Source organism: Ictidomys tridecemlineatus, chromosome 6 (genome assembly GCF_052094955.1).
Source record: "Ictidomys tridecemlineatus isolate mIctTri1 chromosome 6, mIctTri1.hap1, whole genome shotgun sequence".
NCBI classification, from domain to species: domain Eukaryota; kingdom Metazoa; phylum Chordata; class Mammalia; order Rodentia; family Sciuridae; genus Ictidomys; species Ictidomys tridecemlineatus.
The window spans coordinates 109,287,676-109,304,712 of record NC_135482.1 but is presented as its reverse complement, the minus strand read 5'-3'; the positions used below and the strand labels follow the sequence as shown (position 1 = coordinate 109,304,712).

Below are 17,037 nucleotides of genomic sequence, written 5' to 3'. Positions count from 1 at the left end.
TGACTCTACCCCCATCTCTACCCCAGCAGCAAACCCTCCCATGTTGGAGATCAAACCCAAGGCCTCATGCATGTTAGGCAAGCTCTACCACTGAGCTATTCCCAGCTCCTGACTTTTTATCTTTAAGGTAGTTGTCATTTAGCTTCTCTTTTTATTTTTATGACTATGACTAATGGAATAGGATGGACATTGAGAAGATTGATTAGGGTATAAAATAATTTTAAAAGTTTCATTATTTTGGAGGTTCTAATTTCTAGATTTCCATATTTCAGTTTCTTAAAAAATTAAATTAATGAAGAATGAACAAGTTTAGCTACTTAAAATTGTGTTCTTCTGGTATAGAGCTTTCAGGAAAGTTAAATAGCATATAGACTGAAAACTAATGAGATCAGTAATCATTGATTGAAAATCCACAGGTCTCCATATATGAGACTGAAAATTTAGTTAATGTTCCATTTTCCCTTACTCTTCAGATAAAAGACATCAGAACTTGTCTTCCATATGGGTCTCATAAATTCAGAAGTTTACATAAAACTATGACTGCTATTCATTTTTTAATCTAGTGACGATTTCTGGAAACAGCCAATTCATTGTAATATGGTGAGACTAAAATGTGATAGGAAAAATTTGACCCTCCTTTTTATAATTTGTCTTTCTGTCTGTTTTTTGGTGATGTCTCACCTTCAGCTGATGGGACAGTTGACAGTGGTCAAGGATCTTCCGTCTTCACAGAATCTCTAGTGAGCAGTCAACAGACAGTTTCATATGGTTCCCAACATGAACAGGCACATTCTACTGGCACAGTCCCAGGGCATACAGCTTCCATTGCCCAAGCACAGTCTCAGACCCATGGAGTATACCCACCCTCAAGTATGGTAAGTAAATGCATAAGAGAGAGTAATACTATAATGAAAGCCTGTAGAGAATCTGTTAAATTCTGAGTCTTTACTATCCAAATAGCAACTTGTCTAAAATGGAAAACATAAATGGTCTTTAGTCAGCCCTCCATTTTCATGGGTTTCAATTGGTAGGTTAACTAATTAAAATGTTTAAAAAAAAAAAAAACATTTGTCTCTGTACTGGTGGGTCTTGGAACCAATCCCCTATAGATACTGAAGGATGACTCTTTTTAAAGGAAATTGGAGTAGATGAAGCAGGGTAAGATGTATACATTTATGTGTAAGAATTAGTTAAACTCCCTTCGTGAAGCATCTAGGTATAAGATTTAGTCTGCATTTGATCAAAGGCAGTATTCTCAGCATTTAAGACTTAAAGCTATTCAAAGCAGCATAAGCTAAACATACAGATGGTTTGGGGGTGGGTGATGAGAGTTTTTCAGAAGCTTCTTTATGAAAATAACTACAAAGTATTTTCTATAAGATTTCTTACTATATGAAAACAGGTAAGAATTTCAAATCATTATAGAATGTTGCATGTGAGTACTCTAGAGTAAAGGAATCCTTTGTTTATATTACCATTTAATTTAGCGCTTATGTTTAGTTACTTATCAGTTGCAATGCGTGTTCCTGCCTTTAAAGTCTGTGTTGAACACAAGTTTCTTTCCCAATGTTCATTTGCTTTTATCTTTATTTGGTATCTTGTTTTATACTGATTTATTTTCAGGATCAACTTACAGAGGGCATTTTCTAAAATAATTTATGCTTTGTGTGTGTGTATATATACACACACCATTATCCACTCTTGTTTTTCATGTAGAGAATGTTAAAGTAGCTCATCAGATAATACCCCATTTCTTTGGTTGCCTCTCTGTGAAGTCTTCAGAGAGGAAAACAAAATACATTTATCTCCCTCAAAAAGGAATTGAGTGACTGGTCATTTTATAGCACTTATTTATCAAGATCTTTAAGCAGACTGATTTTTCCCCCTTCTTTGAAAGCTTTTAATCTGAACTTTGTGGAATTCTTGCTCTTTATTAAATGAAAATCTTTCTTTGAAAACACTTCTGTTTACTCTGGTCATTTATGCTGCAGCTTGGAATAAAAGATGTTTATTTGTTTCAGTATCCATTGATCAGTCCTCTGGCTAGGTCTAAAGATGAATGGCCACAATAATGCAAAGAAAACTACTAATGTACTAATTTTTTTAATATTTTTTTTTTAATAATTAGGGTAGAAGAACTTTTAAGACTACATAGAAGATATATTTCTGTGTTCTGGCCGATATTAACTATCAGCATTTCTTATCATTTTCTACTTTTGCTCTAATTGATTTTTTTCTGAACCATAATTCACAAACAAACAAACTTCAGTCTCTTGGCTTTTCTCATCCCAGAGTTCTGAACATTGGCCTCCTTTAGACAAGGAAATGAAATAATCATTTGTAATGATATTAAGCATTTAGACACTAACATGCTTTTATTCGCTTTTCCAAACGCAGACGACTTCTTGCTTTTGAAGGACAATAGTCTATGGAAGTATTATGATGATGTATTAAGGATTTGGGACTTTTAAGAAATTTTTATAATTTTTTTCCTGTCACTTTCCAGAAAGAATTTACCCTGGCATATAAAAATGCATAAATTAAAAGTGAAATTTTAATAATTAAAAAGAGAAATAAGGATGGAAAAAAATGGAACCAGGAGTGAAACTAAATAATCATCATGATATTTACATACTTGCTACTGGTAGGCCACAAATATGGCTTAAAGCAGCCAGTTTGGGAAAAGAAGATATAATTAGTTATATAGTTCACAGTATCTAAAAGAATATTTACAAACTTGCTCCAGACAACCTTACAGTGTTAGACTTATTGCTTTCTATCTATATTAAACCTTTTCTGTTAAGGTGCCTCAAAATTTGTAAACCTAAGTTGAATCTCTGATATACCCAAAAAGAATTTTTACATTATTATTTAGAAATTCAAATTGAAGATTTTTTTTTCATTAACAACTTTAGTAAAAGTTCAAATAGTTCCTATGTCCATCCAGTTGTGAATTTCCTCCTGAAAGGTATACTTTTCCAGTTAGATGACTTTTTACCTTTGCTGAGAAAGATTGGCAAGTATACAAGTAAAATAAATATAATGTTGTAAGCCAAAAACTTTTTTAGTCTGATGCCTTCAGAAATGAGAATCCTTTTCTCAAGTTTCCACAGCTCCTGCAGAATAATCCAGACTTCAACTTTTTCAAATCTCGTGTTTTAAATTAATAGAATTCATTCTTGTCTAATCTTACTAAGTTTGCAGAAATTATAAACTGATATTGTTTTCCCTGGCTGCTGCCTTCAGTCCATCTTTCTTATTCATACATTCATAACAGTTGGTGTTATTTCATAATATTTAGGATAATAATTTCTTACTATTATTATTTATAAGAAATCTTGTACTTGACCCAACGCAATAGAGAATAGTTGTCATCTGCCCCGTGTGCTTTGTGGAGTTCTCTCTCCACTTAAAAAATAATTGACTTTGTGGAATTGGAGAGGATGGAACATTTCCTTATGTTAACTGTTTCCCTGTTATCACTGTACATTTGGTTATTTTCTTTTTAAAGTACTGTGTTTTTCATGTGTGTTTGTTTTCTGTTTAGCCTCGTCGTGGCCGTAGCATGTCAGTTTGTGTTCCCCATCTTTCTGCTGTTCCCTTTTTATCCCGCATCTCTCCCAGTGCTCCTTCCACCCCACCACCAGTGTTGTCTGCACCTCTTTCTCCTTCCCTCCTTCGGACTGCCCCTGAGGAAACTTTTGCCGAAAAGCTTTCTAAAGCATTGGAGAGTGTCCTGCCTATGCACTCTGCCTCTCAGCGCAAGCATCGTCGCTCCAGCCTGCCTTCCCTCTTTGTCAGTACTGTATGTAATTATAAACTTTCTGACAAATGAAAAATTATTACCAATGAATACATCCAGGCATCAAGAATTTTAATAAAAATTAAATAACAGGACTAAACTATACTTTTGGTTATGTATTAGGATTTTAGGACATTAGTTATCCCCATAGGAAACATTTTTGTAATAAGGCTTTAAGGGAGAATAACAAGCAAGGAGACTATGAGACAGAATGCTAATAATATCCTTGGCATATATCAATATATGCTCAATAAAATTTAGCTTTTATTGTATTTTCTTCTCCCTCATTTACATAAAAGATTTTCATTTTCTTATCATAACAAAGGGTATGTTTGTTATTTAATTTTAAATTGTTGACTTAAACAAAAGTAAATTGTTAAATGTTACCCAATTGCATTTTCTCCTCACTTTATTCTTTCTTTTTTTTTAAATTTATTTTAGTTGTAGGTGGACATAGTACCTTTATTTTATTTATATGTGGTGCTGAGAATTGAACCTAGTGCCTCACACGTGCTAGGCAAGTGCTCTACCATTGAGCTATAACCACAGCTCTCTCATTTTATTCTTAAGAGTTGCTTACTAATGAAACTGGATAAGTTTTTTTTTTTTTAACCAAACTCAGTGAAGAATAATTGAGGAGAAAAGTGTTTGTTTTTAATGTGTTAAAAGAAATCTGAGTAAAAAATTAGTGAAATGATATGTCAGTAAACTAGGATTAAAAATTGTTCCCTCAGGGGAGTACTTATTTAGGGTGATTAGGGTGGGACCTTGACACCATTGAATGTTAAATTACATATGTAGTATATATGCCTTTCTTTGGCTTCACTAGTGTCTCTACAAGATCTGTCTTTTTAAATTATTTTAATTGCTGTGGGACCTTGCTGCTGCTTTTCCAGAGAATGTAGTTAACATTCTGAACTAGTAACCTGAGAATCTTCGGATTTTTACTTTGGAGAATGCATAAGTTAACAAATTTTATGACTTTGAACACCTTAATAAACATCAAGAAAATGAACATTCTGATTCAAAATAAAAATCCTCTCAGCTATTATGAACAGTTGTGCTTCTTTGCTAATAGGGGTCTTCTCTATTGAAAGAATGAGGTTGCTCTTTTATAAAAGGAATCTATGATAGTGAATTACTCTAGTATGTATTATTTGCATTGGGAAAGCTAGGATTCTAAATTTAGAGTTTTAAATACAGAACTGCTTCTGGGAACAAAAAATGCTTTCAATAAAGTTTGGCTATCAATTATATTTTCCATTTCACCTTGAATACTAGCCATCGAAATAAAAAATGCACCATATTCAGCTCTTATCAGTGATGAGAAAAGTGGAAATTTTGGTGATTTTTGCATCTGTAACTTTGGTCATGTATCAGAATTGCTAACTATGTCTAGTTTGGGGCAGATAAGAGAAAGACATTACTGTCATTGGGTTCATATTTTATTATCCACCAAAAATCTTTCTATGATTTATAGTTAAAAAAGTATGTTAGTTGATGAAAAGTAACATTGAACCCTCTAACATAGCACAGTATAAGAATATAGACTATAGAAATACTTTAATGCAATAGATTAAATTGAAGCATACTTCTTATATCTATAAAAATAGTGCCTTTAGCACTTACTGTTTAACTGTTTCCATTGACATAGTTTTTAAGTCTTTAAGAATGAACATACTATGAATACAGTAGAATAATTACTTAGAAAATTTAATTTGTTCTTTTCGATTTGAGAGAGCAAAGTTGTGGTAAAGCAGCTCTTATCTGATGCAAAGAGTCCCACAGGTTGATTTCTTTGACCCTGGATGTATTTAATGGGTTTTTACTATGCACATAGTTTCTGAAAGCAGTATTATTTATTATGTTTGATGTAACCATTTCATAGGGTTACACAGAACTATCCAGTTGTGCATGTCTGATGTAATTTCACATATGAATGTATGAATTACTTGTCTTATTCATGTTGATACAGCCTCAGTCCATGGCGCATCCGTGTGGGGGTACCCCAACATACCCAGAATCACAGATATTTTTCCCAACTATTCATGAACGTCCAGTTTCTTTTTCACCACCTCCCACCTGTCCACCGAAAGTAGCCATTTCCCAGCGACGTAAGAGCACCTCCTTCCTGGAAGCCCAAACTCGCCATTTCCAACCCCTGCTGAGGACTGTTGGCCAAAATCTTCTTCCACCTGGTGGCAGCCCAACTAACTGGACACCAGAGGCTGTAGTTATGTTGGGCACTACAGCCAGTAGAGTAACTGGAGATCTGTGTGACATACAGGTCCATCCTATGTTTGAGTCATCTCAAGTTTGCAGTGACTATAGACCTGGACTAGTACTTCCAGAAGAAGCACATTATTTTATTCCTCAGGAAGCAGTGTATGTAGCAGGGGTACATTACCAGGCCCAGGTGGCAGAACAGTATGAGGGCATTTCATACAACTCACCAGTACTCTCAAGTCCTATGAAACAGATACCTGAACAGAAGCCAGTACAAGGGGTCCCTACATCAAGTTCTGTCTTTGAATTTCCATCTGGACAGGCTTTCCTGGTAGGACACCTTCAGAATTTAAGATTAGATTCTGGATTGAGTCCAGGATCACCCCTCTCTAGTATTTCTGCACCTATCAGTACAGATGCTACACGTTTGAAATTTCACCCTGTCTTTGTTCCTCATTCTGCACCCGCTGTGTTAACTCATAGCAATGAGAGCAGAAGCAACTGTGTATTTGAATTTCATGCTCAAACATCAAGCTGTTCTTCAGGAGAAGGAGGTGGAATTTTACCTCAGCGTACTTACCGAAATCGACAGGTTGCAGTGGACTCAAATCAGGAAGAACTGCCTCCTCAGTCAGTTGGATTACATGGCTACCTACAGCCTGTGACTGAAGAACAGCGTAATTATCATACCCCAGAATTGACTGTTTCTGTGGTAGAGCCTATCGGACAGAACTGGCCAATAGGAAGCCCAGAGTATTCCAGTGATTCCTCACAAATCACTTCTTCAGATCCCAGTGATTTTCAGTCACCTCCCCCTACAGGGGGAACAACTGCACCTTCTGGCTCTGACGTCTCATTACCCTTTATCCATCTGCCTCAGACAGTGTTACAAGAATCCCCACTTTTCTTCTGTTTCCCCCAAGGAACCACATCTCAGCAGGTCTTATCGGCCTCATTTTCTTCAGGAGGATCTTCACTCCATCCACAGGTTATAGGAAAACTTCCACAATTCTTTTAAAGTACCCTGTTATGTACCATTACATTTAAATTTTCTATGCCTCGTTTTCCTGAATCGTGAATTTATGAAGAATATTGTTTTTTGTTTTTCCTTTTCCTAATACAGTCTCCCCATCTCTTGAGGGCTATAAACTCCTTGCATTTACAAAATATGAACTGGAAGCTACCTGATTTGCCTGTACTATTTGCAGACCTTTGGAAAAGAGAACCCAAAAACTAGAATTTTAGTCACTCATCAAAATCAATGACTTTTATTCCTATATATGGTATTTTCCAAATAACAATGAAAATTCAGTTGTCTATAATGTAAGGTTGACTCAGCATTGATTATATAGGTATACTAAAGTATGAAGTATTACTTTCTTCCTCCAAACAATTTGAAAACAATGCAAAGGGGTAACTTTTCTGTAAAATGAAAAAAGAAATGGAATATAGTGAAAATATTTTTTAGAGTAGGATTAAGAATCCATAGACTTTCTACTAGTGTGGAGAGTCTAAAAAGACAGCAAAAGGAAACCTTTTGGGAATTCAACTTAACAAAAGATGCCTTTTTGAAATGGCATCAAATAAGTCATTATGTATTATATATGCAAATTAAATAAATTTTAGCAACTAAGAATCTAGTGGGTGATGGGTAAATTTTTGTTGTTTTCAAAAATTTGTGATTAGACATCTTAGGCCCTTTTTTTCCCCCCATCAATTAATTTAGTTATTCTTGTGTATGGGCATATATCCTGCATTACAAATAAATACAAAGCAACAGGCATATAGAATAAGCAAGTAGAGTCAGTAACTATTTCATATATTCTTTTGATATATTATCAAATTTATGCAGCTTTGTAAATCTACATAGGAGACTATGTATTTATATATTTAAGGCATCATTTGAATCTCCTAAGTACTTCCCTTTTCATTAAGTACTATATGTTCTTTCTCTTTTAGTCCTATATTCTTCCCCCATCAAAGACATAAATAACTCTGAAAATGTATATGAAATATCAATTTTTTAGAGTAGGAAGAAGCAGAAAGATCCAGAATCTTAATCTTTACTGCTTGGGCATTTTGGATATTCCCATCAGTACTCATGTTGTCAAACTATACTATAAATGTTAATGTATTATTAGCCATTCTTTCCATAGTAAATTTTCAAAAGTGAAATCATTAATTTATAAACATATTGCAAAAGAAATGAATGCTTATAACAGTAAATTGCCGTGGAATGTGATATATTCCTAGAACCTTCAGAGAACTTCTTCTAAATTGAAATGAAAGACAAAGTGGTAGCCTTTTCATTTCCTTAACCTACCCATGAGTATAGTCCTGTCTTTATTTCTCACTTTCTCATTTATTTTAATTTTAACTTCTTTATAATTGGAACATTCTAGTTAGGGTTTCTGAGACACCACTATTAACATTCTGGGTTGGATAGTTCTTTGTTTTGAGAGTAGTTTTTCTGTGCATTTTAGAATATTTAGCAGCATCCCTTCTTACGAGATGGCTATAGCCATCTTGCCCAGTTTTAACAAGAAATGATTCCAGATACTCCACATGTTCCCTGGGTGATGACTATTATTGTAGGTATTAGCCGCTGATTATAAGAGCTTTTTTACATTTTTCCATAACTATGACACTGCAAGAAGTAGCAGAAGAACCTAATTAAAATTATCAAGTGATTTTAATTTTCTTTAAATGTTCAGATTAAAAATTGTTTCACACTGATAGTTTTACCACTTTTTCCTGGTGTGTGTGTGTATGTGTGTGTGTATGTGTATGTGTGTTTCTAGCAATAATTTTACTATAAATCTGAATATTCTAGTTGGCCAGAATTAAAACCTAAACAAGATAGGTTTTTACCATCAATGTTGTTCCTGTGAGATGGGATCAAAAATGAACTATAATATGATCCTTTTCTAAACTTCTTATAAGATAGTCCAAAGACCTCTCCCGTACTTAATCAAGGTATTGTTTCATTTTGATCAAGCAAACTTCTCAGGACCTTAAATTTATTGCAAAAGATTGATCTGTATACACTTGCATTAGGCCTTCTATAATTTATCATATTTACTTCTTTCCATCAGGCGCAGGGTCAGAGCCAGGGCCAACTATCTTCAAGTAGTTTAGCAGGGGTTCCATCTTCCCAGCCCATCCAACATCCTCAGCTGGTAAGAACAATGTATTGCTACATTTAATTAATTAGTAGTAACCAAAATAGTTTTACATCTTTTGTGTTTTAAATTCTTGATATGAATAACTTGCTAAGGTGTTTATTTTTTAAGTTTTTTTTTTTTTTTTTTGTCAGTGGATCTTATTTGTTTGATTGTTGTTTTGTTTATATGTGGTGCTGAGGATCAAACCCGGGGCCTCATACATGCCAGGCAAGTGCTCTACCACTGAGCCAAAACTTCAGCCCCAAGTTGCTAAGTTTTTGAAAGGGAAATTAAAAAGTCATAGCATTTCTTTTTCTTTTTCTTTTCTTTTTTTTTTTTAAGTTATAGGGAGACACAATATCTTTGTTTTAGTTATTTATTTTTATGTGGTACTGAGGATTGAACCCAATGCCTCACATGTGCAAGGCAAGTGCTTTGCCACTGAGCCCAAGGCATAGCATTTCTTGTGTTGGGTAGCAGTTTAGGAAATCTTTGTTAAATGTGTCTTTTTTTTTTTTAATGAACCTTTATTATTTATATGTAACGGTAAGAATTGAACCCAGTACTTCACACATGCTAGGCAAACATTCTACCACTGAGCTATGACCCCAGCCCTTAAATGTACTTGTAAAGGATTTAAAGTTTAAAACAGCTGTTACTACTTTATCTGCCTTCTTAAATGGTTCTTAACATAATTTGACAATACAAAAAGTATCAATTTGTTTCTGCTTATGTTTATGACTCATCCACAAATGAGCATTTTGTCTTTTTTTTCCATTGTCCAGCAATGAAACAACTACTATAGGAAAATTGTTTTTCAAAAAAATAACATTTTACTAAACTTCTGATTTGGGAGGTTTTGTTCCAGAACTCAAAATATTAGTGCAGTAGTAATATATTCAGCAGTAAAATTTTTATAATCTTAAAATTAAATGTCTGTAGTTCACCGCTAATATTTGTTGGTGGTAATTATTTGCAAGGAAATAATGCTTTTTTGGCATAATTGAATATAGGTATTTTGAACAAAATTCATAGCACTCCATGTGTAATACAAACTTAATGATGAAGTATTTCATTAATAGTTTCCCAAGGGTAGTTTTAACCACCAAATTATAAATTAGCTTCTGCTTCCATTAAATTTTGAAACAGTCTAAGGTTATACCTTAGAACATTTTGGGAGAAGTAGTACCTCTGAGCAAGTGAAAAGTACTTGGTGATCTGTTTTTGCATAGTCACATTCGCTAACAATCAAAACTAAAGTATACAAGAAAAAAATCACTTTAACATATTTTGTACACAGGGGAATAGATTGATTTGATTATACATGCATTTACTCAATGACCAATACCTCTGTATCTTGTAGAAATTGTGGATTGGGAATTACATGCTCTGTTTTACTCCTAACCTTTCTTCTAAACAGATTTCTATAATTTAAGCATTATTTCAAGGTTTTTTTTTAATATTGATTTTTTTAGGTGGACACAGTATCTTTATTTTATTTTTTTATGTGGTGCTGATGATCAAACTCAGTGCCTTGTGCATTCTACGCAAGCATTCTACCTCGGAGCCATAACCCCAGCCCCTAGAAATATATGATTCTGCAAAGATATCCAAAAAGCTACATTTATCTGTTACTGAGGTTCCATATTTTAAAAGGAGTAAGAAGGGGGCTGGAGTTGTGGCTCAGTAGTTGAGCACTTCCCTAGCACATGTGAGGCAATGGGTTTGATCCTCAGCACCACATAAAAATAAATGAATAAAATAAAGGTATTATGTTTATCTACAACTAAAAAAAAATTTTTTTTTTTTTACAAAGGAATAAGAAGGGCTGGGATTGTGGTTCAGTGGTATAGAGTGCTTGCCTCGCATGTGTGAGGTACTAGATTAGATCCTCAGCACCACATATAAACAAATAAATAAAATAAAGGTATTGTGTCCATCTACAACTAAAAAATTTTTAAAAAAAAAAGAAGGATAAAATCCTTATGTACTATGAAGATAGTCTGTTTTAAATGATTTATTATATATATATATTTTTAATTGTTGTTTATTTTTATTTATTTGTTTTTAATGTGGTGATAGGGATTGAATACAGGGCCTCATGCATGCTAGGTAAATAAATTGCTTTACCACTGAGCTATCTCCCCAGCGCTAGATTCTGTTTTAGGATGTGACTTTTGTTTTTATTCTGTCAAGCCCCAACCTCACCTTAGGAAAGTATCTTTAGTTGTATTATAAAGTAAGGTAAGAAATGCACCTTAGCTGAAATTTATTTCTTGGATATCTGGAAAGTAGTAAATACGGTACCAAAATAGCTTCCTCCTTCTGAAAACTTTGTGCCCATAAGCAACGTGGTGAATTATCTCACTAAATACTTTTTTCCATAGGGGCAACTATAGTCTTCAGGTGTTCTTACTTTTCTGTTCAGCTGGGCATATGAACATTTTTTATCAAGCAGCCACATCCAGCAAATAGTACACAGTCTACATAAGCTTTTTGAACTGGTTTTGTGAGACATGTTTAGGCAAGGCATGATGCCAGCCTGTTATGCTGACTGCTTGACTAAAGTATTGATTATTAGACAATGTGACTATGCACAAGCAGATCACCAAGTACTTTTCACCTGCCCAGAGGTAGTACTTCTTCCAAAGTATATCTATGCTGGTTATACCTTAGATAGTACTTCTAAGGTATAACCAGCATAGATGCCTGTCATCCTAAGCAAAAAGTAAGGCAACTTGTTCATAAAATGTATTGTTCACTTTCTTTAATTTTTTTTTTTTTGTAGTTGTAGATGGACAGAATACCTTTATTTTATTTGGTTATTTTTATGTGGTGCTAAGAATTGAATCAGTTGCCTCACACATGCTAGGCAAGTGCTCTGCCACTGAGATATAGCCCAGCCCTGCTTACTTTGTTTTTTAAATTGGTTCTTTTATAACTGCATCACAGTCAAATCCATTTTGATAAAATTATACAAGCATGAAATATATCTTATTCTAATTATGACCCCATTCTTGTGAATGTACACGATGGTGGGATCACATAAATATTTTCATATATGTACATACAAAAATTACATCAGGTTCATTTCATTGTCTTTTCTATTCCTATTCCCCTTCCCTTGCCTTCATTCTGCTTTGTCTAATCTACTGAACTTCCTTTCTTCCCCTCCCACTATTTATTGTGTTTTAGCTTCCACATATCAGTGAAAATATTTGACTTTTGGGTTTTTAACTATCCATCATTCATATTCCCTCTACCCAGATACAGGTTTTTTTTTGTTTGTTTTTGTTTTTTTAAGTTCAGATACTTGTGGCCGTCTAAAATGGGTTAGATATGACTATTCTCATGGATCCTAAACGCTGTAGTAAACATGTAAACTGGGCTAGGGCTGCAGCTCAGTGGTAGAGCACTTGCCTTGCATGTGTGAGGTACTGGGTTCGATCTTCAGCACCACATAAAAATAAATAAATATATTTTTAAAAAAAACATATGTAAACTTCTATAAAACAAGGATAAAAGCTAGCATGATTTATACAAAATGCAAGATTCTTTGTCCATATTATTATTTATTCCCTATAAGAACCCTATAAGGCATATCATTTCTATTTACTACTGGGAAAGCTGAGACCTGGAGAAGTTTAGGTAATCTAACTAAACTCACAGGAAGTGAAAATAGTTGAAATCCAAATAATCTGATTCTACAGCTCATCCAATTATATCCAAAAATAGAAATTAATATCTCTCTTGAACAGAAGGGGGATATCAGGAAGTCTTTATGGAAGAGAGATGGATGTTGGACTCTTGAGACTCAGATATAAGAATAAAGACTGTTCTGTGCAATAAGAAAAATGGGGAAGATTAGGCATGAGCAGGGTAGAAGTCTTCCAAAGGTTTTAAAAAAGAAAACATGGAGCAGAAACAAATATATCCTTCAGTTTAATGAAGGTATAAATTTTGGAAAGAATTGATAGAATTCAAATTTTGTTGTGAATATGGTTCTGAATTAATGGGGAGAGAATTGGATTCTGTGCTTACCATTATCCAAATATAAAATGGGGATTTTTTTTCCCTCAAATTTATTCTTTTGAATAAAAAGGAATATTACCATGAATTCAAACCTGTATCTTAATCTCATATTACATAGCACCATCCTTTGAACAACAACCCAAAAAGTGTTAATGAGCTAAAACAGTTGAGAACAAATGTTTCTATAGAGACTTTAATCTGGTAGAGTTTGTGATTTTTTTAAGATAAGAGAATAAACATCAATTTGGTCCTTAATTCTTTTTTTTTAATATTTTTTTACTTATTGATGGACCTTTATTTATTTGTACGGGGTGCTAAGAATCGAACTTAATGCCTCACACATGCTAGGCAAGTGCGCTACCACTGAGCCACAACCCTAGCCCTGGTCCTTAATTCTTAAGAGAATGATTTCATTATTCTAACTATGGTATGTCATTACAAACAACTTGATTAAAAGATTAGGAAGTTAATACAGGGGCTGGGGTTGTAGCTCAGTGGCAGAGTGTTTGCCTAGTTATGTGTGAGGCACTAGGTTCGATTCTTTAGCAGTACCACATTAAAACAAATAAAGTATTTGTCCATCTATAACAATAACAAAAAAGAAGTTAATACAAAAAAATTGCATGAATATAAAACAAATGCAAAAAACTAATACTGTTCAAGCAGATGCTTGTTACTTTAAATTTTACCTCAAGACACAACTTGAAGGGAAAGTGTTGTACCAGAGAAAATTAATATTAATTTTAAAATTAATTTTCACTCCATTGAAAATTACATTTGAAGAGTTTAAGGAAGGGGAAACAATATTTCTAAATTAATATATTTACATAACTGATCTCATTTAAATATGTAAATAAATGAGTTAGATAATTGTAGATATTTCATTCACACTCCTTAAAATTTGAATATATTCAAGTCGAAAGAGTTTTTTTTTTTTTTTTCCAGCACCTCTCTTTTATTTATTTATTTATTTTTTTAAGTTGTAGATGGACACATTACATTTGTTTGTTTGTTTGTGTGGTGCTGAGGATTCAAACCCAGGGCCTTACACATGCCAGGCAAGCGCTCTACCCTGAGCCACAACCCCCAATACAGCATCTCTCTATCAATAAGAAAATGACTAAATTATCTTATATTCAGAGTTGCCTTAGAGTTGGCAACATGATGTATCTTAGGTTCTGGGGGAAAGCTTTATATAATTTAACAGCCATTTGTTTCTGGTTGTTCTTAATGTTAAAGTAAGAATACACTACAAGGACAATAGAAATAAAGCAGCAGAGCATGGTGTTACATGCCTAGAATCCCAGTGACTCCGGAGGTTGAGGTAGAAGGATCACAAGTTTGAGGTCGGTATTGGCAACTTAGCAAGACCCTCAGCAAGTTAGCAAGACACTGTCCCAAAATAAAAAATAAAAAGGACTGGGGATATATAGGTCAGTGATAAGCATTACTGGGTTCAATCTTTAGTACCAATAAATAGATAGGAATAAAGCAAACATGACTGCTACCACTGTTATTTCAGTAGTTTGGTGATAATTTGGTAATTTCAAAGAAGTAAGGAATATACTAAATGTCAAAAAATGCATTCTACTGTAAAATAAATAAATAAATATTTTTAAAAAAGGAATAAGGAATAAAAATATGAACAAAAAAAATACTACTGTAGATTATCACCTAACAAAATTCAAGACACCCACTAAGGTAGCCATATACATAATAAATACACAAATTAATATTTTATCATATGAGCAATAACCATTTATTTGTATGGATATATGAGGACAAATAAAGAACTGTTGTTTGCAACATTATTTTCAAGTAGTGAAAAAGAAAAAATCGAAACAACCAAAATGTTCATTAACATATTATTGTTTATAAACAGTATGGATTTGTATATTAAAAGAAAAAATTAAATTTGTTATGTTTACTCTTACTACAAAGCCTTGAAAGTTATACAGTTCAGATTTTTTGTTCTCAGATTTAGCTCTTCTGAATGCTTTATCATTGAGCTACATCCTACATCCCCAATCCTTTTTATTGTTTATTTTGATACAGAGTCTTCTGTGTCGCCCAGACTGGACTTGAACTTATGATCCCATTTCCCCAGCCTCCCAAGTTACTGAGATCATAGGTGTGTGCCACCAGCAAAGTTCAGATTTTTGTTAGGCAAAGGGGGGCACTAATTTTAGAGATAAGTTCTGTTTTGTTTGCTTGATTTATTATAAAATTTAGTATTGGGCTAAAATTACATGTACAGGCCTTATATATGGTTAATTCCCAGATGTCATTTCCCTTTGCCCCACATTGAGGTATAGCATTGTTTTCAAGAAAAGGAAACTTCATATTTATAATAAATGAGTAGTCTAAGGTATTATAGCTAGTAAATGGTAAAACTAAAATTTGAAACTGTCTCATTCAAAACTCTATGCTTTTCTCACTGTTTTGTAGTTGTAATCAGATTATATAATCCATAAAATAGACTAAAAGAGATTAAAGTAGGAGACTAGATGAGTCCACTGAAGAAGCCTAAGTGAGAGCTCATATCAAAAGAAAAGGGGTGCAAATGTGGGGTGGGGTAAAGAGCTATTTGGATATAGTGTCTAAACATCTTTGTAAAGACCTACTGTTGGAGTGTGGAAGGTGTTGGGTAAACAACCAATGGTTTCTGAAGTTTGGAATATTGGTTAATTTTTCCTAATGATACTATCAGAAACAATATCAGAAGAAAAACATGTAAGAGAAATTGATGAATTTGATTATTATGTTTTAATTACTAAAATTATTATTAACAGATAATGAGGACTTTAGTTAATATACCTCTTAGAAACATGGTATGTTCCAATGATTTGAAATAAAATGGAATCATTAGTTGGACACAGTGGTGCACTACTGCATTACCAGCTCATGGGAGATTGAGATGGGGGGGAGCACATGACTTCAGGAGTTTCAGACTGGCCCAGACAACAAAGTAAGACCCCAACCTCCCTCCCCTCTAAAAAGAACTGAATCATCATATTTTATTCCTAACAGCAGGGAATACAACAGACAGCCCCTCCTCAACAGACAGTACAGTATTCACTTCCACAAACAACAGCCTCCACTGAGGCCACTACTGCACAGCCAGTGAGTCAACCTCAAGCTCCACAGGTCTTGCCTCAAGTGTCAGCTGGAAAACAGGTAAACTCTCAATTTCTGAAAAGATGCTAAAGAGGATCTACATGTAACTTGTCCTTTCAAATAGGTAGACTTCCAACCTTTATAATAGTGAAATATCCATTGAAGTTGGTTAATCTCAGTGCAATAATGGAGTAAAAATTTGTTCTCTTTGCACATATGCATCATAAATGGATATATATACTGACAGCAGTGACAGGTTTATCAGTATAGAGTTATAAGTGTTAAAACCTAACGGGTAGCTGGTGTGGTAGTGAATGCCTGTAATCCCAGCTACTCAGGAGGCTGAGGCAGAAGGATCAAAGGCCAGCTAGGATACTGTCTCAAAATATAATTTTTTTAAAAAAAAAAGCACTGGGGATGTAGCTTATTGGTGGAATGTTTGCCTCACATGTGTAAGACCCTGGATTCAGTCCCCATTAACACACACACACACACACACACACACACACACATACACAATCCTAATGGGTTAAATAAAAATGCTGGTAACTGAACCTGTGCCATTCTCTAGAAATATGTCAGCTATATCTAATATTCAGATATATCTGGTATTCGCAATTATGCTTTGTTTTCAGGTGGATTTGTAAAAACTTTCTCCCTTATTGCCTTTTGACAGTAAGTTATAAAAGCTCCTGA

General features: G+C 33.9%; 1 protein-coding gene across 28 annotated transcripts in view; it reads left to right on the top strand.

Moving 5' to 3' along the window:
- The window catches only part of Wnk1 (WNK lysine deficient protein kinase 1), a 134,403-nt gene that overhangs the window by 86,444 nt on the left and 30,922 nt on the right, over nucleotides 1-17,037 (top strand). For 16 of the 28 annotated variants that reach the window (XM_078015495.1, XM_078015493.1, XM_078015492.1 and 13 more), the window contains 4 exons: nucleotides 688-875; nucleotides 5,778-7,016; nucleotides 9,124-9,207; nucleotides 16,255-16,401. In XM_078015495.1, coding sequence (XP_077871621.1) covers nucleotides 688-875; nucleotides 5,778-7,016; nucleotides 9,124-9,207; nucleotides 16,255-16,401 — 1,658 coding nt within the window. Of the gene's footprint in view, nucleotides 1-687; nucleotides 876-3,504; nucleotides 3,806-5,777; nucleotides 7,017-9,123; nucleotides 9,208-16,254; nucleotides 16,402-17,037 lie in introns of those variants that run through there. The other 12 variants (XM_005333974.4, XM_021732163.3, XM_021732162.3 and 9 more) reach the window with 7 other exon arrangements.